Source organism: Eubalaena glacialis, chromosome 19, assembly GCF_028564815.1.
Source record: "Eubalaena glacialis isolate mEubGla1 chromosome 19, mEubGla1.1.hap2.+ XY, whole genome shotgun sequence".
In the NCBI taxonomy this organism is placed as follows: Eukaryota; Metazoa; Chordata; class Mammalia; order Artiodactyla; family Balaenidae; genus Eubalaena; species Eubalaena glacialis.
In genome coordinates this window covers 11,212,019-11,238,899 of record NC_083734.1, presented here as the reverse complement: position 1 = coordinate 11,238,899, position 26,881 = coordinate 11,212,019, and the positions used below count along the sequence as shown (strand labels likewise).

The following is a 26,881-nucleotide window of genomic DNA, read 5'->3' as shown; positions in this document are numbered from 1 at the left end:
GCTCAGGAAAAGTGAGAGTCCACACGAGAACACCATGCGAGAACACCATGTCATAAACTGTCTCTGCATCAAATACCTACACCTAACTCGGGGGGGTGTGGGGGGAGCTAATCCCAGCAGGAGTCTGTTAACACTTCTGAGTTCTGCAAGGAAATGCCACCCATCTACTCATATTCCCCAGCGTCTGGGTTCAAGTCCTGAATTTCCTATCTATTAGTAATTGCCAGAGAGGCCACCAGAGCTCCTAAAAAGATGAGTTTTTTGGTTTTTTTTTTTTTAACTCCTAATCACTGGATATATCAACATCCGGAAAAAGGGACTGAGTCCTTACTTAGTTCTTTCCTATACTTTTTTGTTTTCTACACTCTAAGACTGTTATAACCAGAGAAAAAGTTTTATTTAGTGCCTTCAATTCTAAACTACATCACTTTTATCTTCACCTATTTCTTCCTTGCAGTTCTCTATTTCTAGCTGCAGAGTTTCTTCGAGGTTTTCTTTTAAACATTGTTCTGCTTGAATCTGCTCTTTCAGGAAAAGTATTTCAGCCTTCAGCTTTTCTTCCATGTGATCTGCTGCTGTCCGCACATTAATGATGTTCTCACGGTATTTTAATACCAACTCCCGGAGCGCCTAGATTCAAGAAACAAATGGATATTGGGTTTATTAGGGTGAAAGAAAAGAAACAAAAAAAGCTAAAGATTTTCTGCAACCAGAATTTCAGATGTTGTTTTAGACGGTTCAAAATTTAGGACTTTGAACTCCAACCCACTCTTGGCTTCGAGGGGCAGGTGTTATGCCATGTTATTATTCAGTATGTTAAAGAAATAACCACATTACTAACCAAAAAATGTGTATTGTGAACTACATATTTTTCCCTCAAAACTGTTTCATAAATGGAAAAATTAAAATTTGAAGTGACTTACAATGTGGGATTCACTATGAATAGCTTAGACACTTCCACTATTACCTGCTTAAATTTGAAGGGAGTTAGTGAATGAGGACCAAAAAGACTGAAACTCAGAAGCAAGTATGAACTCCAAGAGGACAGAATGTACTTACTTATTCATTTATTCATTCAAACAAACACTTGTTGAACCCCTACCGCAAAAGCAAAGTACTGTTAGGCCAGAGGCAGGTATGGCAAAGAGAGGCTTTCTAAGGTGATCAGCTGTTTTTCTGTAATAAATTCAGTTTAAATCTTAATTTATTTTTTCCCTAAATTGTAGTTGTCTTCTTTTAAAAATCCTCCTCCACCCCCCCAAAAAAAATCCTCCCAATTATATCCTAAAGCAACTCTAAAGTAAAAACTGGGATTCTTAGATAACTACCAAATGTATATATAAATTAAAGAACAGCAGGAAAAAAAAAAAAGGCAGTAACTAAAAAGGCAGTTTTTCTTGAAAAACTGTATCAAGAAAAATTTCATAAGATTTATTACAGAATCAAGGTTTATAAGCTAGACTGGTTATAACCTTCAAGGATTCTTGGAATTTTTTTAAATCTAGGTACAAAAAGTCCTTATAGAACATGGAAGAGAGGAACCTTTCCTGCCAAGTGAAAAGTTTAACAGAAGTGGGAAGTGGTATGCTGACAGCAAAAATAGACAGGTCCCCAACACTTTCTCCTTGATGAGATCAGTCACCAGTTCAGAAAGGAGAGAGAGCTCTCCAGAGTGTCAGTAACCTGAGCTGAGACCACAAGCTGGGGGAGGGCAGGGAAAGGACAGGGAGAGCAAGGAGCTAATGGCAGGGTAGGCAACAGAGCCTGTGTAAATGAGCAAATAAAAACAAAAACTAAGAGTCATGTTAAAATCTATATGGGAAAAAAGAACGAGGTCCAAACAGTACGGGTTGAATCTGCAGGGAAGGATTAGGAAAAACTGTTACTTACAAAACTATAAATCTCTGTAATGTCTGACTTTTAAAAATTTAACAATTATAAATTTCTTTAAAAAAAAAAAAACAGAAGGATCTTACAGGAAATATTTTTTCTATTTCGTTTTGAGAGTTGCTCTATGAAATCTCATCTTTGCCTATACTGTTTGTAGTGTTTACTTGGGTTTAGCCTAAGATGATATTTTTCATGATGTTGAAAGGTTTTAAAATGTATGAGGGACTTCCCTGGTGGCGCAGTGGTTAAGAATCCGCCTGCCAATGCAGGGGACACAGGTTCGAGCCCTGGTCCGGGAAGATCCCACATGCCGCGGAGCAACTAAACCCGTGAGCCACAACTACTGAGCCTGAGAGCTCTAGAGCCCGCAAGCCACAACTACTGAGCCCACGTGCCACAACTACTGAAGCCCGTGTGCCTAGAGCCCGTGCTCCGCAACAAGAGAAGCCACCACAATAAGAAGACCACGCACCGCAACGAGGAGTAGCCCCCACTCGCCGCAACTAGAGAAAGCCCGCGCACAGCAACAAAGACCCAACGCGGCCAAAGATAAATAAATTTATAAAACTAAAAAAATAAAACATATGAATATAAAGTCTGGAAAAAGTTAAGGAGATACTTATGAATGTCTCAGGAAACTTCTGGTTTTGCAGCCCTGATTCTCCCAACCACAAAAGAATGGAAGTGAGCAAATGCCATAAAAATTATCGGTAGACAGAAGGAGGCAGAGTGTGCTGTGCCCTAAGTGCTGTATAGAAAAACAAATATCACAAGGAGCCAGCATGGTGACCCCCTTCAAATATTTAATTTCTGGTGCACTCTCAATCTGGTCCTGCAAGAACAATACAGACCTTCAATTTGGCAAAGGATTCTTAGATATGACACTGAAAGCATGAGCAACAGAAGAAAAAAATAAACTGGACTTTATCAAAATTAAAAACTTTTGTGCTTCAAAGGACACCATCAAGAAAATGAAAAAGACAATCCACAGAATGGGAGAAAATATCTGTAAATCATCTACTTGATAAGGGACTTGTATCTAGAATATATAAAGAACTCTTATAACTCAAAGAAATAAAAAGCAAATAACCCAATTTAAGAGTAAGCAAAGGATCTGAATAGACATTTCTCCAAGGAAGATATAAAAATGGCCAATAAACACATGAAAAGATGCTCAATATCATTAACCATTAGGGAAATGCAAATCAAAACTACAATAAGATACCATTTCACACCCACCAGGACGGCTATAATCACAATGTGAGATAACGATGAGTGTTAGTGAGGATGTGGAGAGATCCTCAAAGGATAAAACAGGGCTCTCATACGACCCAGCAAGTCCACTCCTAGGTTTCTACCCAAGAGAAATGAAAACATATGTCCACACCAAAACCTATACATGAATGTTTATAGCAACATTATTCATAGTCCAAAGTGGAAACAACCCAAATATCTATCAACAGACAAATGGATAAACAAAATATCCATATAGTGGAGTATTATTTGGTCATAAAAAGCAATGAAGTACTTATACATGGTATGACATGGATGAACATTGAAAACACTAAGATATGTGAAAGAAGCCAGACACAAAAGACCAAAAATTGTATGATTCCATTCATAGGAAAGAAAGACAGGACAACCTATACACAGAAAGATTAGTAGTTGCTTAAGCCTTGGGGAGGAAGGGCTGAATAAAAGGTAAGGGGTTTCTCTTTGAGGTGATGAACATACTGTGGTGAGGGCTACACATCTGAGAATATATTAAAAAACCATTGAATTGTACACTTTAAATGGCTGAATTATTTGGTATGTGAATTATATCCCAATAAAGCCTGTATGTATGTATGTATGTGTTTGTTTGCTTGCCACATCATGCGGCTTGCAGGGGTCTTAGTTCCCTGACCAGGGATTGAACCTGAGCCCTCAGCAGTGAAAGTACAGAGTCCTAACCACTGGACTGCCAGGGAATCCTTTTTTTTTTTTCTTCATCTTTATTGGAGTATAATTGCTTTACAATGTTGTGTTAGTTTCTGCTGTACAACAAAGTGAATCAGCTCTATGTATATACATATATTCCCATATCCCCACCCTCCTGAGCCTCCCTCCCACCCTCCCTATCCCACCCCTCTAGGTCATCACAAAGCATGGAGCTGATCTCCTTATGCTTCCCACTAGCCATCCATTTTACATTTGGTAGTGTATGTATGTCAGTGCTAATCTCTCACTTCGTCCCAGCTTCCCCTTCCCACCGTGTCCTCAAGTCCGTTCTCTACGTCTGTGTCTTTATTCCTGCCCTGCCACTAGGTTCATCAGTACCATTTTTTTGGATTCCATATATATATGCGTTAGCATACAGTATTTGTTTTTCTCTTTCTGACTTACTTCACTCAAATTGAAGTATAGCTGATTTACAATATTGTGTTAATATATGCTGTACAGCAAAGTGACTCAGTTATACCTACACAAACATACATTCTTTTCCATTATGGTTAATCTCAAGATACTGAATATAGTTCCCTGTGCTATACAGTAGATCCTTATTGTTTATCCATTCTATATGTAATAGTTTGCATCTACTAACCCCAAACTCCCAGTCCATCCCTCCGCCACCCTCCCTCCCCCTTGGCAACCACAATTCTGTTCCCTATGTCTGTGAGTCTGTTTCATAAATTTGTGTCATATTTAGATTCCATATATAAGTGATATGATATGGAATTTCTCTTTCTGACTTAACTTCACTGAGTATGATAATCTCTAGCTGCATCCATGTTGCTGCAAATGGCATTATTTTGTTCTTTTTTATGGCTGAGTAGTATTCCATTGTATATTGTGTACCACATCTTCTTTAACCATTCATCTTTTTTTTTTTTTTTTGGCTGCGTTGGGTCCTCGTTGCTGCACATGGGCTTTCTCTAGTTGTGGTGAGCGGGGGCTACTCCTTGTTGCGGTGCATGGTCTTCTCATTGGGGTGGCTTCTCTTGTTGTGGAGCAGGGGCTTTAGGCACGCGGGCTTCAGTAGTTGCAGCACACAGGCTCAGTAGTTGTGGCACGCGGGTCCTAAAGCGTGCGGGCTTCAGTAGTTGTGGCACGCAGGCTCTAGAGCGCAGGCTCAGTAGTTGTGGCACATGTGCTTAGGTGGTCCACGGCATGCAGGTTTTCCCAGACCAGGGATTGAACCCACATTCCCTGCATTGGCAGGTGGATTCTTAACCACTGCACCACCAGAGAAGCCCCCAATCATCTGCTGAAGGTCATTTGGGTTGTTTCCATGTCTTGGCTATTGTGAATAGTGCTGCTATGAACATAGGGGTGCATGTATCTTTTTGAATTATAGTTTTGTCTGGATATATGCCCAGGAGCGGGACTGCTGGATCATAAGGCAACTCTATTTTTAGTTTTCTGAGGAACCTCCATATTGTTTTCCATAGTGGCTGCACCAACTTACATTCCCAACAACAGTGTAGGAGGGTTCCCTTTTCTCCACACCCTCGCCAGCATTTGTTATTTGTAGACTTTTTTAAAAAGAATTTGTAGCCATTTCAGAAAATGTACTTGTTCACATTTTTGATCTTATAGAAAATAAGTTACCTCTATAGTGTCTGGGAGAATGAAGTCTTCTGCTTGTTGTAATGACACATGCAAGCTATGCTTTCCCTGAAGACTGTCATTATCTTTCTGTAACCTCACCAGCTCTTCTGAAACCTGTTCCCGTGACTGCATCAGCACTGCCTAAAATAGAAACAGACACTAATCACGGCCAGAAAGGTAAATCCTATCTGCTGATAACTGCACCAGAGAAAAACAAAGGCCAAATGAAATAAGGGCTGAGGATGGACGGTACATGATAAAGCTCTGTAAGACTTAAAAAAAGCAGCTCAGAGATTTATTGATTTACAGCCCTTACATATATTCAAGGGGACAGGAAATGAAGCAAGTATCTGAGCTTATTCTCCACTGTTTCTACCAACAGCTTAAAAGTAATGAATTTCTTCCCCCATATCCCTAGGACCAGCATCTCTAGCTCAATGGAAGAGGTGGACATAATCAAGACTTATATCAAAAAAAGTGTGTACTCCAAGACAACTCCTATTTCCTCACAGCATGCGTTCCACAGGAGGCAGGGATAAACAAAAAGCAGTATCTTCATCTTTCATTACATATACATATGTTCAAGCTCAGGATCACTGTGAATGGCCCAAGGACCCCAAATATTAGACGCCATCAAGAGGCTTTATGCTTAGGAAATGCAGGACATTTGAGCAGCTCATTCTCAAAATGGAACACGTTCCTACTTCTTCCACTTTCTGATGTATACAACAATTTTAAGTATTTCATATGAATTTATATCAATATAAAAGTTAGTCCAGCTAATTTGAGTATAAGATAAAATTCTGCAAAAGTATTTCTGCTAATTTTTACTACTAACCATTGAACATATACATAAGTGTAGATTACTCCACATCCAACATTTGTTCAGCAGCTACTACTCTACACTAGGTGATTTGCTGCCCATGGAGAATACAGGGATAAAAGATAGACTTTGCCCTAGAGAAGCACATGGTACAGTGGAGGGAAAGATAAGTAAACCAAAAATTACCCAACCATACTACGAGTGCTGTAACAGACAATGGGTACAGCAGTGATAAAAGGACAAAGGGTACCTAATTAGTGGAGAGGGTTCAAGAACATTTCCCACAAAAGGTGACTGCTGCATCCTGAAGGACAAATAGACTGCTGGTAGGCAGGCAAGGTCATGCATAAGTTTTGGTTAATTCTACTGGTTCTTATTTATTTCAGACCAGAATCAACTGTTGCTTTATGCTCACTTTCAACCCATTTACAACAAAATAATAGCATCCCACTACGTTTTGGATATAAAAGAAGGGAAAGAAGAATATGTTTATATTTGTTTATTTTTGTAAAGAGAAAAACAGAAGGATAAACCAAAAATAAATTTAAATGATCATGTATAGGAGTTGGTGGGAACAGGGTGAAAGGGACAGGGAATGGAAGTGAAACTTCTGAGTGTTTATATACTTTTATAGTTCTGACTTATAAACCATGTTGCATGTTCAAAAAACAAAAAAGTCAATCCAAAAAGAAGAAAATCCAAAAATGTAATACATAGCTCCATTTGTTTCTGTTTGTATCAAATTGATAACACAACCACAGAGAGAAAAGTCATTTCAAGTAATTTTTGAACACAGCACCCAGACTGTAAACCTTTACCTGGCATAACATTCTAAGGGTAAAAAGAACTACAGGTTCTCTTGGTATCCGCAGAGGACTGGTTCCAAGACACGCTCCCATACCAAAAACTGAGATGCTCAAGTCACTTCCAGTCAGCCCTCTGTATCCACAGATGTGGAAACCGTGGATATGGAGGGCCAACAAAGAAATGCTGAACTTCACTTAGTAAGTTTGCTGTTGGTAGTCATTCTAAAACGACTGTGATCACCTTAACCAAGTGATCAAACTTAACATCACCAACAATGGAACCACCCATCATAACATGCCTCTTGTTATGAACTTTCCATTGAATCATTTCATCCATGTAGTATTCTTGCCAAAATGTCTAACTTGAACCATGTGGAAATAATCAAATGCATTCTACAAGGCAAATGGTCTGGACTCTTCAAAAATGTTAATGTCATAAAAGCCAAAAACAAAAGGTGGGTGGCTGTTCTAGATTAAAGGAGACTAAAGTGACATGACAACAAAATACAATACGTGATCCTTGACTAGTTCCTTGATCAAAAAGTAAAACCACCACTAAAAAACAGTCAAGGACTTTTAGGGACAATGGTTACATTTTAAGTATATAATAACAGTATTGTGATTATGCAGAAAAACTTCTTTGTTCTTAGGAGATACATACTGAAATATTTAGGAGTGTCATGATGTCTACAACTTATTTGCAAATGGTTCAGAAAAAGAAACAAATACATATGTAATATAATATACATATATATGAAAGAGAGAGACTGAGAAACAATTGCAAGCAGTAAAAATGTGGCAAAATATTAACTGGTAAACCTAAGTGAAGATTTTATGAATGTTCACTCCATAAACAACTCTAAGTTTGAAATTTTTCAAAATAAATAGTTCAGGGGAAATATTAAGATGCCAACCACTACCATAGCTACTCTTCTTTGAAGCGGCATAAGAAATTGAGTTTATCTTTCTCAGTGTAAGAACATTTAAAGGTAATTTCAAGAAAATGGTAAGATGTTAAAGTTCACAAGACCTCAACCTTAATTTCAACAATTCTTCAATGTCACCTGCAATATATTCATTTTAAGTGGCATCGACTTGAAAAATGTTTGCAAAAGCAGATGAGTTTTAAAAGATGAGAAGGAAAAGATGAGAGGGGACAGGGGAGTGTAAGGAGGCTAAACACTATGAAACTTTGTCAGCATTTAACAGTGTCCTTGAGATCAACAATTATTATTTCATATCCTCTAATTAATGAAAAGATATGAAACTCTCTCTGGTCACTGATTAGAGTGAGATGTTTCTCAACAGACCAGGGCTAGTATTTAGGGATCAGCTCAAAGGCCATTCAGATACTGACCCAATGCCAATCAAAAACAAACCATTACCATACAACTTGGAGTTTGTTTGTTTTTCTGTCAACCCTGGAAGAGCTGGACAAGAGGCAACTCTGTGGGATCACCCCAGCAGGACCAACTCTGCTATAGTTTACGAAGGGCCATCAGATGCAGGGTTCCAACTGTGAGAAAAAGGAAGAGCAAGGCAAGTGGAGCCTGACTGGTGAGGAAGAGGCCCAAAGCTGGAGAACAATTCTGCAGACGTTCAAGGCAGCTCTTCTTTAAGAAGCTCTCTGTTCCTATTCCTCTCAAAACTGACAGCCTTCTGGAAGTTTTCCAGCGCCACAGCAGTTACGGTGCATGTTTTATCGTAAATCCTATGAAATTACTGAGGTTGTTTTAAATAAATTAGCTGTCCAGGAAAAGCACAGTGACTGCTCAAAAGCTGTACCTCCTAGGGCTTTGAGAGATTTCAACTTTTAGCTTGTATTTAGAACTAAAAATTAAATGCTGGTCCACAGTTTATTTTGTTTAGGTTTCTCAAATTGAAGAAAAATAAATTAAGTTAAACGTGATAATTTTTTTGGTCAAGAGGTAGGTTTAGAAAAAGAATAATGTCTTTACATAATCTTGTCCATTACTAACGTTCTATAGGCTCTGGAGAACATAATGGTAACCACTTTGTCCAGGAAGATAAAGTCACATCAAAGATTATTTCAAGATAGAATATATTTAACATAGTTAATGTTTATTTAAATGTTAACTTACCATCTGTTCCTGAACATCCCTCTTTGCCTGGGAAAACCCCTGTTGTAACTCTTCAAGTAAGATCTCAGATGCTTGGGCTCTTAGGACAAGTGCAGAGATCTTGAAAGAAAAAAAAATTCATACACAGAAAATTTAGTTAGGAATCTGGTTATTCTGAAACTAACTCTTCCATCTCCTGCTTATTTGATGTCCGGAACTGATTTTTTTATTAGTTCATCAAACCCCACTCATCCATCATTCAACAGATATGTGTGCATCTACTGTGTACAAAGCCTCAGCCTTTCAGATGACATAAGGCAGTACCAAAAGTCCCCAGGGGTCATACGCTGCCATACATGAACAACAGCATTATATGGGTCTCTAGACATAGATATTAATCCATGTGACCCAGTTATAAATATTATTCTTAAAGGAGCTTATTAAAAATCAATAAAAATTTTGAAACTCTGTCCACAAAAAAACCCCAAACAGTTTAAAGGATAAATGAATCTTCTCTGAACTAGCTGCAGTATTCTAAGGTGGTTTACTTAAGAGCAAAAGACACATGATAAACTCCCTTGAATTAGTTTTAGTGTTCCTGACGAGGGGTTTATGTGAAAGTTGATGACTCATACATAAGAGTTATAAAATAAATCAAAATAAATTTGTTTAGACATTTAAAAAATGATTATTGTCAGAATTTTGTTTCCAGTAGTGGCAGAATAGGTAATGTGAACCAACCTTCCTGCTAATTAAGAAAACCAGACAAAAATATGAAAGACACCTACATGAAGGCATGGGAGAACAAGGCAAAAAAGAATCACAGAGCCAAGGACCAGAATGAAGACACATGGAGAACTGGGTGCAGCATCTGGAACAGCTCTTCTCCAGAAGCACGTGCCAACTCCAAAAGAAACAGATGCAGCACTGAGAAGCTGACCAGAGCGTCTGAAAGCCCCAGCACAGGGTGGCAAAAGTTAAGAGTCCAAGACCCAATACACAAAGGGATCCATGGTAAACACCCTGCACTTTGGATTGGGTCTCCAAAGGGACACACCCTATAGTAAGGGAAGAATTTAAAATAATCCAACCTTCACAACTTCATATAATCTCAATTCCCATAAATGAATTAAGGGGATCCAGGATTGTTAGTACAACTAGTTGCCTGCCTCTCATAAGAAAAATGGCTTTATTTCAACAATTTTCACATATAATGTCTAGTACTCAAGTTAAGAATGCACAAGGAAAGACTATGACAGGGACTTCCCTGGTGGCGCAGTGTTTAAGAATCTGCCTGCCAATGCAGGGGACACAGGTTTGAGCCCTGGTCCGGGAAGATGCCACATGCCGCGAAGCAACTAAGCCCGTGTGCCACAATTACTGAGCATGCACTCTAGAGCCTGCAAGCCACAACTACTGAAGCCCGTGCTCCGCAACAAGAAGCCACCGCAATGAGAAGCCTGCGCACCACAACGAAGAGTAGCCCCCACCTGCCGCAACTAGAGAAAGCCCGCGCCCATCAACAAAGACCCAACACAGCCAAAAATTAATTAATTAAAAAAAATAAAAGACTATGATAAAAAACAAAAGGAAATGATAAAAAACAAAACAGATAACAAAAACAGATCTACAATGAATCCAGCTATGTTATTAGAAACAGACTTTAAAATGACTGTATTTGATCTGTTCAGAAATTTAGAACCACCAGAGAAATGGAAACGATGAAAAATAACCAAATGGAAATAAACTAAAAAAATCAATTATCCAAATTAAAAATACAATGGATGAGTTTAACAGATTAGACCTATTTGAAGAGAAAATTAGTGATATGAAGATAATAAACAAAGACAAAAATGATGGGAAATACAGAAGAGAGATTAAAGAAGCCATGTAGATGCAATGCGAACATCTAACATATACAAATACTTGAAGAAGTAACAGCCAATGGAAATAGCTGGTAGAGCTAAAAATATACCTGTGCAAAAACTCAAAAATTCCGTAATTTCACTATGTATACTCGAGAGAAATAAGTCCACATGTCCACTAAAAGACATGTACAAGAATGTTAAAAAATGTATTCATTCACAATAGCCAAAACCCAGAAACAATCCAAATATCTCTCAACTGTAGAATGGATAAATAAATTATGGTATACTCAATGTTATAGAATATACATAGCATTAAAATCTAACTACTGAGACACAGAATATGGATAAGTCTCACAGACATAATGACCCAACAGACCAGATGCAAAAGGCTACATACTATATGATTCCATTTACAGGAAGTCCAACAACAAGCAATTCTAAAACATAGTGTTAAAAGCTAGAATACTGGCTACCTCTAAGAATAGACAGGCAGGGTATTTACTTATTAGTAAAGAACATGAACGTATTAGAAATGTTCAGGATCTTGATGCAGATGATGATTTATTACCCTAGTAAAATTTTTTCACACGTTAAAATTCACCAAATTGTACACTTGAGATTTATGCACTTTATGTTTATCTCAATAAAAACAAATTTTTAAAGAGACATATGGCTGAGAATATTCCAATCACGATGTAAGACATTAACTCAGAGATCCAAGAAACCCTGTGAACTCCAAACAGCAGAAATATGAAGAAAAACACACCTAGGTATATAGCACAGTAAAACCGTTAATAACAAAAGCCAAAACGAACATCTTTACAACAGCCACGGAAAAAATAACATTTCACCTTCAAAGGAACAACAATAAGACTTACAGCTGACTTCTCATCAGAAACATGGAAGCCAGAAGCAATGGAATAAGAACTTCAAAGTGCTGAAAGAAAATATCATAAATACTCAGAATACTATACCTGACCACACAGTATCCTTCTTGAATGAAGGTGGAAAGAAAAAGATATGTCTAATAAACAAAAATATGAGAGAACAGAGACTTTGGGCACTGTCCAAGATGGATTAAGCCCACCAAGGCCATTCTCTCCCCTTATTACAACTAAAAACTCTGGAAAAAATACAAAAAACAACTACCTGAGGACTCTAAAAAATAAGCAAAAGCAGACAGTTTAGGGAGGGAAATCAAAACGGGAAGAAACAATTCATACTGCAGTTTACTGCTTATTTGGGTTTTTTTTCCTATTTTCTGCCAGCATGAATCTGAGAGCTGCCCCAGTTGTGAAGCCACAACAGATGCAGCAGCACAGGACAAACAACTGTTTTTCTGATCACAGGGCCAGGACAGGGTCCCCATGAGCTGACGAGTAGAGTGGTACTGAGAGAAGAGAGCTAGGAAAAGGATCCCCTAATTCTGTGCATGAACCAGCACAAGTCTCAAACTCACCCCTGAGCTATATACATACATGGACACATCCAAAGGAGCACTGCAAAGGCTTTTAAAAACGAACTGACATTAGAACTACCTACTACAGAAGGCAAGACAGAACGTATGAACTGAACCTAATCAGGTTAACAGAACTGAGAGTCTCACGATAAAATATTCATAATCTCCAAGATCAATCTAAAAGTACTTGACATAAAAAGAATCAGGAAAATGTGGCCAATTCTCAAAAGGAAAGAAAATCAACACATGCCAACCCCATGATGACCCAGGTTGGACTTATCAAAGACTTTAAAGTAGCTATTGTAACTATGCTGCCTGGTGTAAAGGTAAATACTGTTGAAACGAATGAAAACATAGTTCTCAGCAGAGAAAAACTTACATAGTTTCTAAAAACTATAAGTTTCTAAACTTTAAAGTTTATAACTTTAAAGTTTCTAACTTTATGTTTCATTTAAAGAAACAAATGAAAAATTTACTATAAATTACAGCACAGAATCTGGTACAAAAAAAGGCAAATAGACTAATCAAATAAAACAGAGTCCTCAAACTGACCCACACATGTACATTCACTTGATAGTTAACAAAGATGATCTTGCACAGCAGTGAGAAAAAGGTGATCTTTTCACTAAATGGTACAGGAACTGACTCTCCATATGAAAAAATAAAATAAAAATTTACCCATATCTACAGCTTATACATAAAAGTCAGTTCTAGATGGATTTTAGATATAAATGTGAGTGGCTATAAACAATGAAGCTTCTATAAAATACATGAAAATATCTTCATATAACCCCAGGGTAAGAAAATATTCTTTTAAAAACCAGGATAAAAATCACTCATCATAAAGAAAAGATCAATAAATTTGACTACATTAAAATTAAGAACTTCTGTTCATCAAAAGACACCATTAAAATAATGAAAATCTAAGGTACTGAGTAGAAGACATTTGGGACACATCACCAAAAGGCTCTAATAAGATTATATAAAGAACTCCTATCAGAAAAATAAGTGGGAAAAAAAAAAAAGACAACCCAATAAAAAATCAAGCATAAGACTTGAGAAGTAATTTCAAACACACACACACACACACCCCCCCCCACACACACAATGATATCCCAATGGCTAACAGACATGAAAAATGCTAAATAACCTCAATGGCCGTAAGAGAAACGCAAACTAAGCCACCATGAAATACCATTACACACCCACCAAAATGGCTATAATTAAAATAACACAAAATGAAGTCTGTCAAGACTGCGGACCCACAGGAATTCTTCTCATACATTGCTGGGGAGAGTATAAATTCATACAACCACTTTCTGGCACTATTATCTCCAAAAGTTGACATACATTTTGAACATTTTGAGCCAGGCATTCCACTCCTAAGCACATACCCAGCAGCAACATGTGCAACAAGCCCTATACAGAAATTTCAAAGTAGAATTATTCATAATATCCCACAACTGGAAACAACCCAAATGCTCATAACATTAAGACAGATAAATTATAATATATCCATACCAATGGTATGAGTATACAACAATGAAAATAACAACTACCACACACATTTGCGAGTAGGAACCTCACAATGTTGAATGGAGGAAGACAAACACAATGAATGATTGTGTCATTCATTGAATATGGACTATATGATTCATTTGTTAAAATAAGAAAGCAGACAAAGCTAATCTAATGGTGTTAGACGTTAGGACTGTAGTTACCTCTAGGGAGGAAGTAGTAAGTGGAGGTGGAAAGTGAGGGTTTCTGGGGTACTAGCTAATTTTCTATTACTCGATCTTGGTGGGTACACAGATATTAGTTCAGATATGTTTGGTATATCTGTATACGGTCACGTTTTTTCCTATGCATGGTATTTTTCAAAAAGTCAAAAAGAAGATAAGTAGCATCTTTCTTGTCAGCAGGTTTCTTGTGCAGCAGAAAAACCTAATAAAAATCAAAGGGGAAAAGAGAACCAGAGCCTCCTGATATTTACTAACCAGTTATTTCAAAAGTTACTTTCCTTAAATCTGTAAAACAGACACCAGAGAAAGATCAGTTTGAGATATTCTTATCTGAGGGAAAATAGAACTGCCAGATCTTCAGGGCAAGAAAGAAACCTTACTAGCTTTTCAGAACACTTTTATTTAAACAACTCAGTCATCTCCCAGGGGCCACATTCTAAAACCCTCACTTACCTGGTGACTTGAATCTTCAGTGCTCTGCTTTATGAAGTCTTCCAGCTCCTGTTTATCTCTCATTGTCTTCTCTAACTGGTCATTTGCTTGCCTTAGCATCACCTGTAGCTTTTTCACCTATGCAATTTTAAACGTCAATTAGAAGGAAGTACCAGAACTTTCATAAATTTTAAAAAAAGTCCCTACCTCCAGAAAATTTTTTTAAACCTAATCTTTTTTCCTGAGAAACAAATTTGTCAATTTGGGAAAAAACTGAGATGAATTACCTCATTCGACAACTATACTGTGCTTTACAGTTAACAAAACATTTTTCATATCCATTACCTCATTTGAAAATATCTGCTTTTCCTCCTGGGTCTTCTAGGCTAGGCACTGGCCTCCCTGACTCTATCTTCTGCTGCCAATCTACAATCCACTCTAACACAATAAATATTTCTAAAATGAAAGTCAAATCATATTATTTCCCTACTTAAAATCCTTAAATGCCTCCCAAAGTCTTCAGGGTAAAATTTAAATCCCTTCAGTCATCACACCCCTCCCTCAATGATCTCATCATGGCCTTCCCTTTGTAGCTTCTTCTCCCACTATTTTCCCCCCACTCTCTCTCCACTCTCTCTTTCTCTCTCTCACACACACACCACGCCCCTTATGCCCAGCCACATAAACTATTCATACTTCCTAGAACACACAATTTTCCTTCATAACTGTTCCTTTGTACACATTTCCTCTCCTTGAACACCCTTTCTCCACTTCTTTTCCTAATTAATTTTTACTCAAGCTCTAAAACAAACTTAGCTGAACTGTCACCTTCCCTAGTTAACAGCCCATAGTTAACTTAGATGCCTCTGCTCATCCTCTAGTTCTACTTGTACATGTACAGGAACAAACCATATTGAACTGATGGCTTGGATTGAACACTGAAAGCTCCCTATGGGCAGTATGGTGTTCTATCTGTATCTGAATACTCAGAACCCAGCGAAGTGCCTGCACAGATGAAGCAAGAGTAAAATGTCTATTGACACGACTATGGAATCCAAGATACCCCATTCCTATACCACACTATCAGAGGCCAACTATTGATATCGTAGCTTCACAAATAGCTTTAGAAATTTACCTCTAAGCCATCTTAAAAAAAAAAAAAAAAAAAAGCATATATGGAGAAAATTAATGCCAAAGGCATTTGAAAATATTAAACCATCATTCTAACCTGCTTAAGCTTATTTTGAAGACTAGGGTAACACTCTCCATAATAATCAAAGAACAATTTGGAAATATAAGAAAAAAGTTATTTTTTCCTTACATATACTTTCACAAGTTTACTCTCATGAAGTTCTACATCATTTCCTAAATGTTATCAGGGAACCCATTATTAGGCACTGTATTTGGAAAGGTACTTGTCAGTTTCAGCATACCTAATCTACCAAATCTTAATTTCTGTGACCCTGCAAACTAAACTTACTTCAACAAATTTATGACAAGAATTAGGCAATAAGCAATGAAGAGTACAAATACTGATTAATGTAATATCCAATTAAGTTTTATCCAATTAGAAGCAACAGTCAACCCAACCCCTTATCTCCATAAATCTCTGTATCATAAAGCACTTTCCGTGTGCATGCATTCCTGACAATAACACTTCTAGGCCTTGGGCAGAAGGAACAGGTTGAGAGAGGAGATATGCCAGCTGAGCTGACCTGTGTGGTATTGGGCAAGCTAATGAAGCAAAGACACACAAAAGCAAAAATTCTATAGTGTGCTCCCACTGGAAATGTAACTGACGTTGCATGTACCAGATTATTTCAGACTTAAGGAGATGAGTATACTTCATAAAGCAAACTGGGAGGGGTGAAGGGCAATTAATTCAGCACCGCCAGTGAGAACTACAACAGCTCACCAACTTCGCACACCCCAAAAGAAACTCACCTGGTCTCTTGTTTCAGCCTCTTGAATCTGAATTCCTTGTAACTGTTTTTCATAATTGGAACACATATCACAACGTCTACCAAGTTTATTTCCAGCATTATGTACCTGAAGGGCACCAAAATTACCTCTTATCAGGCAGAACAAAACAAGTCTACATCACACACTTGAGGAACACATGCAGTCTTACCTATGTTACTCGAAGTAGAAAATGGAGTAAACAATTTATTCAGGGACTTATGGCAAGAAGTTACAATAGAGAGCAGGATTCTAAAAAATCATAAGTCCAATATAAGTATGACAGGAAAACAAGGGACACAACTTTACCATCAAGAGGCTAAGGGCCACAAAACACCACATTTGAGAGAAACACAAGGAAAGCAAAAGGTACTACACCGTGGCACTCACAATTTAAATCAATACTACCCAACAAGGGAGGGGATGGGGAAGGGTGGAGTGCAAATTAACCATTTCACCAGCTCCAAGCACAAAGGAGGTATGAAACAATTAAATAGCACCTTCTCAAACGTTTTGCGTGAGACCAAGGAGAACAGTTTCTTTCAGGCTTAATAAGCTGTTCCACTTGCTAATCAACAGCTTCTTTAAAGAGAAGTAGCCCTGAGTAAAAGAAAGCACTGGAAGTCATAAAACCTGTGTCCTAACCCAGGTTTGCTACTAAGTCGAAGGGGAAACTTGAGCAACTCATTTGACCTTTCTGAGCCAGTTTCCTCATCTATAAGTTGGAGAAAATCATGCCCTGATTGTCTCATTATTATCAAGAAGCTCAAAGAGAAGAGGTATGTGAAAAGGCTTCTGTAAAGCACTATGCAAATACATATTTAAGTTTTTATCTCCTAATCTTACTTCTGAGTTTGCAAATACTATTAGGAGGAAAATTAACCTCATTAAAGGTTGCCTTCTCTTCTCTCCCATATTTTCCACCCCCTCCTTAAACTCATTCTAAGCATCAACTGCTGAAAAGCATTTGTACTTTAGACCTCAAGGAAAGATGAAAGAATATGCATCTTGGAATACACTGGGATTATAGAAAACTGCAAGGAAACCAAATTCAGGCTACACAAAGTTAGCGATGCTATTCAAGCAGATCGCTCCAACTTAAGAGATGTGACTTCAGGTGGAGAAGTTCACACTTAACACAATCAGCTAGTCAGTTCCCTTCTCTGTCATAATCACCAGGAACAGCCAAAGCAGACAATGACAAGGGTCAGACAATACGGGTTAACACCCATTTGCTGGCAACAAGCGCGAGCATTGACTCCAGGGACCATCTCTTGAATGAACAATAAATCCAGAGCTACCCAGTATCCCCCAAAGTGAGCGAGAGGAGAAGTCAGGAAGATAACTCACCTCTTTCTGCAGGAGATTCCATTCTGTCTCACTGACTAAGCGGTAACCACTGGGAGACACATAAGCACTTTCCATACCCTGTGTGACACTAGACAGGAGGGATGCCGTTTCTTCTTGTTCTGGTGTCATCGCCTTGATTGCTCTTTCCTGATCTTTGGTTAACATAAACCCACTTGGCATTTGCAGTGACCCAAGGGAGGCGGTATCAAAGTTCTCAGTCACCGAATCTGCTCCTACCAACGGTCCAAAATCTGATTCGTCCAGGTTCCCAGCAGATTTTGCTTTGTAGTTATAGCCTAAAGCTTTGGATTGCAGTGAGCCTGAGGTTCCCAAGCTGTCTGTAGACTGTGCTCTCCTGAGTCCATCTTTAAACACGTCATTGTCTGATTTACTGAATGGATCCCCGGGTGGCAACAGTAAGTCTGCATCTAAAGAATGGACTGAACCATGGTTGCTATCTAAATGCTCCTGAAATGTGAAAATACATTGCCAGTTAGACAATTCCTGATATTTTCAAAGAGAAAAACTACCATATTTTATAAAGTATTTTGCCACACGTTACACATGACAATCTTTAGTGTGCTGCCTTCATATATTCATTGAACAAACATTTATTGAGTGTCTTCTATATCCTGGGCACTAAACCAAGCACTCAGGATACAACTGTGAACAATCTCTGACTTCAAAATGCTTAGTTTCATGAAAAAAATAAACAAGTGAACCAAGTAAACAGGCTATTAGAATATCATATTCAATAAAATGACAGGCTACAGCTATGTACTGAATGCTCTGGGAGCTCAAGGAGAGGAATTCAGCCCAGACATAAGAATCAGGGAAGGTCTCCTGAAATTCAGTATTGGGTATATGGAACACGAGGTGCCTGCTGTATATCCAAGTAGAGATGTCCACCCAATAGAGGGACAAAGAAGTCTTTAGATAGAGACTTGGGAGTAACCACTATACAGTAATAATTAAAGCCACGGCAGCAAATCAGAACACTTAGGATGAGTCTGTAGGATATGAAGAAAGCCAAGGGCAAGGCCCTGAGAAACATCAATTTTGTCCATTTTGGGGACGGACAGAGGAAGGAGTACCCAGAATAGAAGAGAAATGAGGATAATGTTGTACGCTAGAAACTAAGTTTCAAGCAAGGTGTAATCAACATGTTAAGTAAGGCTGCATCAAGTGAAAGAAGCCAGATGCAAAAGGTCACACACTGTACGATTCCATCTCTATGAAATATCCAGAATAGGTAAATCCACAGAGACCAAAAACAAATTAGTGGTTGCCAGAGGTTAAAGGGAAAGGAGAGTAGGGAGTGACTCCTTAGTGATATAAGGGGTCTCTTTTGGGGGCGATGACAATCTTCTGAAACTAGACAGGTAATGGTTGCACAACATTGTAAATGTACTAAAGGCCATTGAATTGCACATTTTAAATGGTTAATTTTTTGTTATGTGAATTCCATTTCAATTTTTTTTTTTTTAATGTGGTGCAGCACACTCCCAAAGTCAAAAAAGCACACCAGTACCATTCTAGCACAGTTTGTAGGAAAATCAGAAAGCAAGGAAAATGTAGCAAGTTTTTCTTGAAACTAAATTTATTCAATTTAAAGAACTGGCTTTTATTTTAAGATACTATCCTTTCTACTTTTTGTTGTTAAATGTCCTTCCTTTTATGAACTGGAAAAGACTAAAATACAGATTTTCTTTCAATGTTTTAAAAATATCCTTACTTGGTATAATAAAAAGTTGACAACTTTTATGTTAATTCCTCCATTTATTTCTTTTTAAAGGTTTTTTTTTTTTTAAGGTTTTTTAATCTGTGAAATTCCGATGGCTGAGGAACACAAATCTAGTATATACTGAGCTAGCTATGGCAAAGGTCCCAAATAAGCACCCTAATAAAAACTGGAGAGAGCGCATTCTGTTAGCTTATAAAGGAACACGATATCTAACGCTATCATATATTAACACAATGCTACTGTGACACCAAAGAAGGAAGGGGATAGGGACAAGAAAGTTGTGAGGGCCATTTAAAAAACACCAGACTACCATGCTGATAACAATACTTATAAGGAACATATACTTGTAGGGGTATGTAAACTGTTACACTGTTTCTGAAAGATGATTCAACAATATGTTTGTTTACGCTCTTAAACTCAGCAGTTCTCTTCCCAAGAACTTATATTAAGGGAGTAATCAGATAAGTCCATGACTTTTATACAAAGAAGAATTATATATAATAGCATTATGGCATTACTCATAATAATGAAAATTTTTTTACTAGTGAAAAATGAAACAATTGACTATCTGTTAGTGTGTTAATCATGCTTATTTTCTATATTTTATGATGTTTTTGACCTTTTGAAGGCCTTGCTGGCTGAGGAGAGACTGCCTCTTCCAAACTAGCTAATTCCTAGAAATAATAAACAACTTGCCTATGAATATGTCTTTCACATCTAAATCAACCAATCTCAAGTCGATACTCCCAACCAACTCCTTTATCTAACTCTTACACACCAAGCCAGTATTTCCCCTGCTCTAAATCAACCCAGGGCCAGGTACCAGAAAACTGAAGATAGACTCTATGCCCCAAAGCCCACTGGATTTATTCAAACTAGCCAGTCCTATGCTATTTACCCTGCCCTACCTTTCCCTCAAAAATCCCAACAATGGCTGTGGTCCATGCTTCCCCCTTGCTCCTGCTTTTGCTTCATGACCAACTCTGGTGCTTCTCCATGTGACTCTGCACAGTGTACCATGACTCTCATTTCTAGAGGGACTGTAACATTAAACTTTTTGTTCAATGGCATTAACCTCTCTATGTCATCACTCGGTCACCTTTATAAATTAAAACCTGTGCACAAATCAATTTGTAGGAGATTAAGGAATTATGGTACATTTACATGCTGAAATACTGTTAGTCATTAAATATCATTTTGGGGGAAAACACTTACTGATGTGCCAAAACCTTTAAAGACAGATTTAAGTGGGGGAAAAAAATGTACATAAAACATCATGTACAGTTACAATCTGTATTATGTTTAAAAAGTACAAATAGAAACACAAATATGTTACCTTTGGAAATGGAAAAAGAGGGAAAGAAGAGGTATATACCAAAATGTTAGTGGTGGTATCTCTGGCTAGTAGAATTATCAGTTATTTTTATTTTGTATGACTTTCTGTACTTTCCAAATTTTCCATAATGAACACATATTGCTTTTGTGGTGAGAAAAGCATATTCTAAGCATTTAGGTTAGAGAAGATATAGGGTCCTACAAATTTTAAGTGGCTTTAGCAATATATCTAAGTCTCCAAAGCATTCCATATTAACTTTAAATCAACAGGCTAAAGTAAACTGTCACTGCCTCTCAATATAAAACAAGTACATTCAACATTCAAACTGCAAAACATCAGATCTGAAAGGCTATAAGATATTTCAATGTCAGAAAATGTTATGCACAATATACAGTATAAATCTGTTAAGACACTATTAAAAAATTTTAAGTGCTTCACTGTAAATCACAACAAATTTCCTTTTCCTGTTTTCCTGCTAAAATTTTTTTTTTAAAGTTTGAAACTTTGCCAAACATTCCTGGACACAGGACTGCATGATGCAGAAACCACATAATATTTGGCAGTACGCAAAAATTGAGACATTCTCTTGGAACTCTATTTTAAAAAAAAGACAAAGCAGAATCAGGGCAAGGTTCGCAGCGTATGAGCCAAGAGAGAGAATGTACAAAAACAATTACATCATACTTTTCAGTGTCCACTAGGATTTTTTAAAGCATTTTTTCAATGTCAAATAATCCATAAACATGGAAATATGAGCCACCAGAAAGTAGATTTTACATGGCTCAGCGTAAATCTGCAAACTAAACAGAAACATAATACCTTTGAAAGTGAGAAAAGACCCTTATCCAATTTACCTGAAACTGGTTCACCAGGCAGGGAAAGGAGGTAGGGGTGGGGGAGTAAGTATGAATCTCTAAACAGCAGGGACAGTATAAACAATGCATATGAGCATGGACAGCTAGTAGAAACGTCTGGCTGTGATGAAGTGGAGAGGATGCTAAGGCTGGAGGGGTCAATTCAACTCCAAAGGCCCTTGTATGGCAAGCTGGGAACCTTAGTTTTTACCCTAAAGTCAATTAACAGAAGCATTTCCTTCCCTGAAGAAGAGATATCAGCTTGAATCTTGAAGGATGAATAGAAGAATTCCAGAACTCAGAAAGGCAGAGGGAGGTAAGCATTCCAGGTAAAGGAACCAATGTGCAAGGCAGAGAGTATAGCACAACAAGATGAGCAATGTGGCTAAAACAGAGTGCATATTATGAAGGGTCTTGACTGTCTGAGTGAGGAAGTTGCACTTAATTATGTAGGTAATGGGAGTGAGTGGTGGTTCTGACTAGGGGAGTAGCCTGACTATAGCTGCACTTAAGAAAAATAAATCTGACAGTAATGCTGAGGGTACAGTGGAATGGGACAGGCTGAAGACAGGAAATGTAATGAGGAGGCCCTTGCCACATGTGGGTGAGAGGCGATGAGGCCATAGGAACACCACTTTCCACTTTCCACCTCCAGGTCTCTCTACTCTGCCCATTCCCAATACCTGAAATGTTCTACCCTACTCCATCACAATCTGCCAAACCCCACACACTCTTCTCAGGGCTTAAGATCTAATACTTGATAATACTCAAATACAGGCCATAGAGAATTAAGTGTTTCAATACTTTAGATAAAATCTCTTTTAAACAAAAGCTCAAAGTATTAGAAACATTTATTCATATCAAAAATGATTTTGCAGGGGCTTCCCTGGTGGCACAGTGGTTAAGAATCCGCCTGCCAATGCAGGGCACACAGGTTCGAGCTCTGGTCGGGGAAGATCCCACATGCCGCGGAGCAACTAAGCCTGTGCACCACAACTACTGAGTCTGCGCTCTAGAGCCCACGAGACACAACTACTGAGCCCACGTGCCACAACTACTGAAGCCCGTGCGCCTAGAGCCCGTGCTCTGCAACAAGAGAAGCCACTGCAATGAGAAGCCCGTGCACCACAATGAAGAGAAGCCCCCGCTCGCCACAACTAGAGAAAGCCCGCGCCCAGCAACGAAGACCCAACTCAGCCAAAAATAAATAAACAAATAAATTTATTTTTTTTAAAAAAATGATTTTGCAGATATTATATAAATTTTCTTCTAATGTTTTAATTTTGGAACCGCTAGAAAAAAGAACATCTAATTGTTTCACAGACCATGAGAGAAACTGCGTGTTTCAAATTGTACTACCTATAATACTGTGAAAAAAGCTGAAAATAAAGTATTATCACTTTATCTAATTTTCAGCTAGTAGCTACTACCCACTTCCCATATGAACAGTGTAACTGACTGATGTATGAGAAGCTAAAAATGGTTAACACTGTGTATACGATGATTTTAATTATAGATTCATGATACCTCCTCATTTGATAACTGGGCTGAAGATTCTTCATGAGTTAAAGCACACACTACTGGTATTTTTACTTCTTCCTCAACATTTGTTTTTTTGTGATCCTTTCTCTTACTAAGTCTTTGTTGTTCATCTTCCTCCTAAAAGTTAGGAAGAAAAAATACATATTACCCAGGTAATCTATACTTAAATGATTCCCACAGTTCTTTAACCACTCAAAACAAATATAAAAGTATACTACATGAAAGGCAAAACAAAAGAGAGCAAATCACCCACCTCTTCTTCAAGTGATTTGAGAAAGAAAATTTACATAGAATGTTCCTTCAGCTTAGTATGGAAAACAAATAGGAAAAAGTTATGGCATTACACATCCATTTGAAACATGTACAAATTTATATGAAATACAAATGAATGACTGAAGCTGATGTAATAATTCACTCAACAAAGATCAAAGATACCTTCAATGCCCCCCGCAAAACACTCTAGTGGGGAGGGACAAATACACGATTACATCACTATATAAGTATGTACAAGGTTCTATAGGAGAGAAGACAAAGATTTCATCTGAGGGAGCTAGAAAGGGGGGCCCAAAGAAGGTAACACTTGAGCTGGATCTTGAAGAATCAGTAAGATGAGTTTGCCAATTGTATGAGAGGAGACAAGCAAGGGTTCCAGGGAGAAAAGAAGTATGTAAAACGGAGAGGGGCACGGAAGAGCAGGCATGTGGGGAATACTGAATAATCTCATGTGACTAAAAAGAGGGCAGGCACATGAGTAGTGAGGTACATGGAGAAGGGGGTGGTGATTAAGTGCTTAGACTCTGGAATCAGAGACTGGTCAACCCTCAGATATGCCATTAGTCCCTATCTCATATGGGAATTTTTGTTGTGTGTTTTTCTGTTCTGAGAACCACAGGAGATAAAGCTTTACATATAAAGCCTTAGCACAATGCTGGCGCATAGGCCTTAAATGACCAGTTCTGGAATTTAGACTATTCTAATGGGAAGCAGGAAAAGCATGATTGTATCTGTACTTTAGAATCTAAATCCTCAAGTTGACTCTGTCTACACACAAGATGAATGAATCAATTACGAGAAAAGAAATTTAAAAAGGAAGAAACTTCTGAAAAACAAAATCTAACCTAAGTTACACAAGATAATTTAAAATATTTCTTACAGTACCTACAAAAGCTTCTACACAGCTATCCTAGGGAAATATTTGCACACATACACAACATAGTATAGGATATTAGCTGCAAAACTATTTGAAATGACAAAAAAAAGAAAAAAGAAAGAAACCATCTAGATGCCCACTACAAAGAGAAGGATTAAGTCAAATATAGTACATCCATGTTACCAGCTAACAAGAATGAGATAGATCTCCAAAGTGAAAATATATCCAAGATGATGCTTATGAGAAAAATAAGCTACAGAATACTTATACTATGATTTCAGTTGTATGGGGAAAAAAAAAAAAAGAAACCTGAATATACACTTATAAACACATAGAAGTGGTGTGGAATACCTTCCAAACTGATTATTCCTGATTACAAAAGTGGTTATTTCTGCGAAGGGAAGTATGTGAGATGTAAAGGGAGATTTTCACTTTGTATTTAAAACAAAATATTTTAACATGAGAATATATTTATGTATTACTCATATAATTTAATTGTTTCTTAAGATAAGGAGAAAACAGGATCCTGGGTATGCAGCCCTCTAGACACCTGCCTTTTCATATCACTCAGCCTCTCCATCCCCACCCATCACTGTCTAATAAGGTTTTCAGAGCAATGTCACAAAAGACATGGCCTGGATTAACACAATTCAGGAGCCCTAGGAGAAATGGACAGAACTGTAGAGAAAGATTTTCTCAGAAATATGCACTACTGCATCCTGCAGACTGAAGAGGATCATTTCTAAATCAGTTCTTCCCCTTCCCCCCAGACAAGGCCATTTCTAAAGTTGAAAAACAAAATCCCTCAAATGCAGCTATTATGTTTTTTGAAATGGCATACATCAACTTTGTTTCAGGCTTAAGTCAATCTATAATACATAAAGAAATATGATGTGTTGGGGTGGAGTGGTTTATTAACAAGGCAAACAAGTCCTACAAAACTGGTATTCACCTGATCTTTCTTCTTCAGTTCTTCAACTTGTCGGAGCTGTTCTGAAGTTAGCACAATTTCCATTCGCTGCATGTCCCTCATCAGCAAACGCTGAGATTCCAGGAACTGGTCATTGGCCTTCTGCCACGTGTGTTTCAACTGGTTGTGCTGTTGTCGCTCTTGCTCCAAGAGATGGCATACTGTTTAGGAATCCCCCAATCAAAAACACTGAATTTTAATGGTAGGCAATTTCTTTAACATAGGACTAACTAGACTAGACCTGGCCAAAGGTCCATCCGGTCTGGGATTCTGCCTCTGACAAGAACCCAGGGGCAACCTGCCATAGGACAAGGCACCTGTCCCCACACCACCTGTCTAAGCAGAGTCTCCCAAAGTGTGTTCCTAGGAAGAGCAACGTGTGAAAAAAAGATTTCTGTGCTCAGTGAGTTTCAGAAACCTTGGGTTTAAAACTTTTTTTTAAAGATTTCTTTACTGCAGGACTTTGAACTCAGGGTCTCAAGTATGTCTATGTTCTCTTGTAAGGTGATATATAATACAATACCTCCCAAATTTATTTGACCAAAAAATCCTTTCCACAGTGCCACTCACGTAACAAATGTTCTAGGGAATACAATTTGGGAAACACTGCTCTAAAGGGAAAACACATAGTAACCACTCCTAATTGTCTTTAATACATTCTGAATAAATCTTGTTATCCAGGAATCCTTCTTGAGTCCATTTAGTTTTGACCTCTCAGGATAAGTCAAAGAATCTTCGTAAATGCTTGTGTTATTGATATTCATCAGCTCAGCCATCTTCTTTGGGAAAAAAAGAATAGATGGTATCATCTATCAGCCCATCTACCCAGTTACCCAAGCCAGAAACCTGAGAGACAACTCATACTTCTGACTTTTCCTCACCCAACACATTCAACTGTGACAGAGGCCTACTAATGCTACTTCCTGTGTGATATGACACTCCATCTTCTGCCTTCTGCCTTAGATTTAGGACTTAGACAACTACAACAGGAGTCTCTTCATAACCCTTCCTGCCATTTGTCTGGCCCTCTCTATTCTATCCTCCACACTGCTGTAAAACTGAACTCTCTAGAAGGTAAAACATTACCACTCTCAAGCTTAAAACCCTTGAGAGAAGCCAGACACAAAAGGCCACATACTGTATAATCCCATTTATACAGAAGTCCAGAATAGGCAAATCTATAGAGACAGAAAGTAGATTAGTGGTAGCCAGGGGCTGGGGGGAAGAAGAGAATAGGGAATGACTGGTAATGGTTACAAAATTTCTTTTTGGAGTAACGAAAAT

General features: G+C 37.9%; 1 protein-coding gene across 2 annotated transcripts in view; it reads right to left on the bottom strand.

Moving 5' to 3' along the window:
* RABEP1 (rabaptin, RAB GTPase binding effector protein 1) overlaps positions 1 to 26,881 on the bottom strand; it is a 104,908-nt gene that overhangs the window by 7,161 nt on the left and 70,866 nt on the right. For both annotated transcript variants that reach the window (XM_061175483.1, XM_061175484.1), the window contains 8 exons: positions 25,580 to 25,758; positions 23,463 to 23,594; positions 18,002 to 18,469; positions 16,637 to 16,741; positions 14,714 to 14,830; positions 9,213 to 9,311; positions 5,482 to 5,622; positions 441 to 630 (listed from right to left, as the gene is read on the bottom strand). In XM_061175483.1, coding sequence (XP_061031466.1) covers positions 441 to 630; positions 5,482 to 5,622; positions 9,213 to 9,311; positions 14,714 to 14,830; positions 16,637 to 16,741; positions 18,002 to 18,469; positions 23,463 to 23,594; positions 25,580 to 25,758 — 1,431 coding nt within the window. The remainder of the gene's footprint in view (positions 1 to 440; positions 631 to 5,481; positions 5,623 to 9,212; positions 9,312 to 14,713; positions 14,831 to 16,636; positions 16,742 to 18,001; positions 18,470 to 23,462; positions 23,595 to 25,579; positions 25,759 to 26,881) is intronic.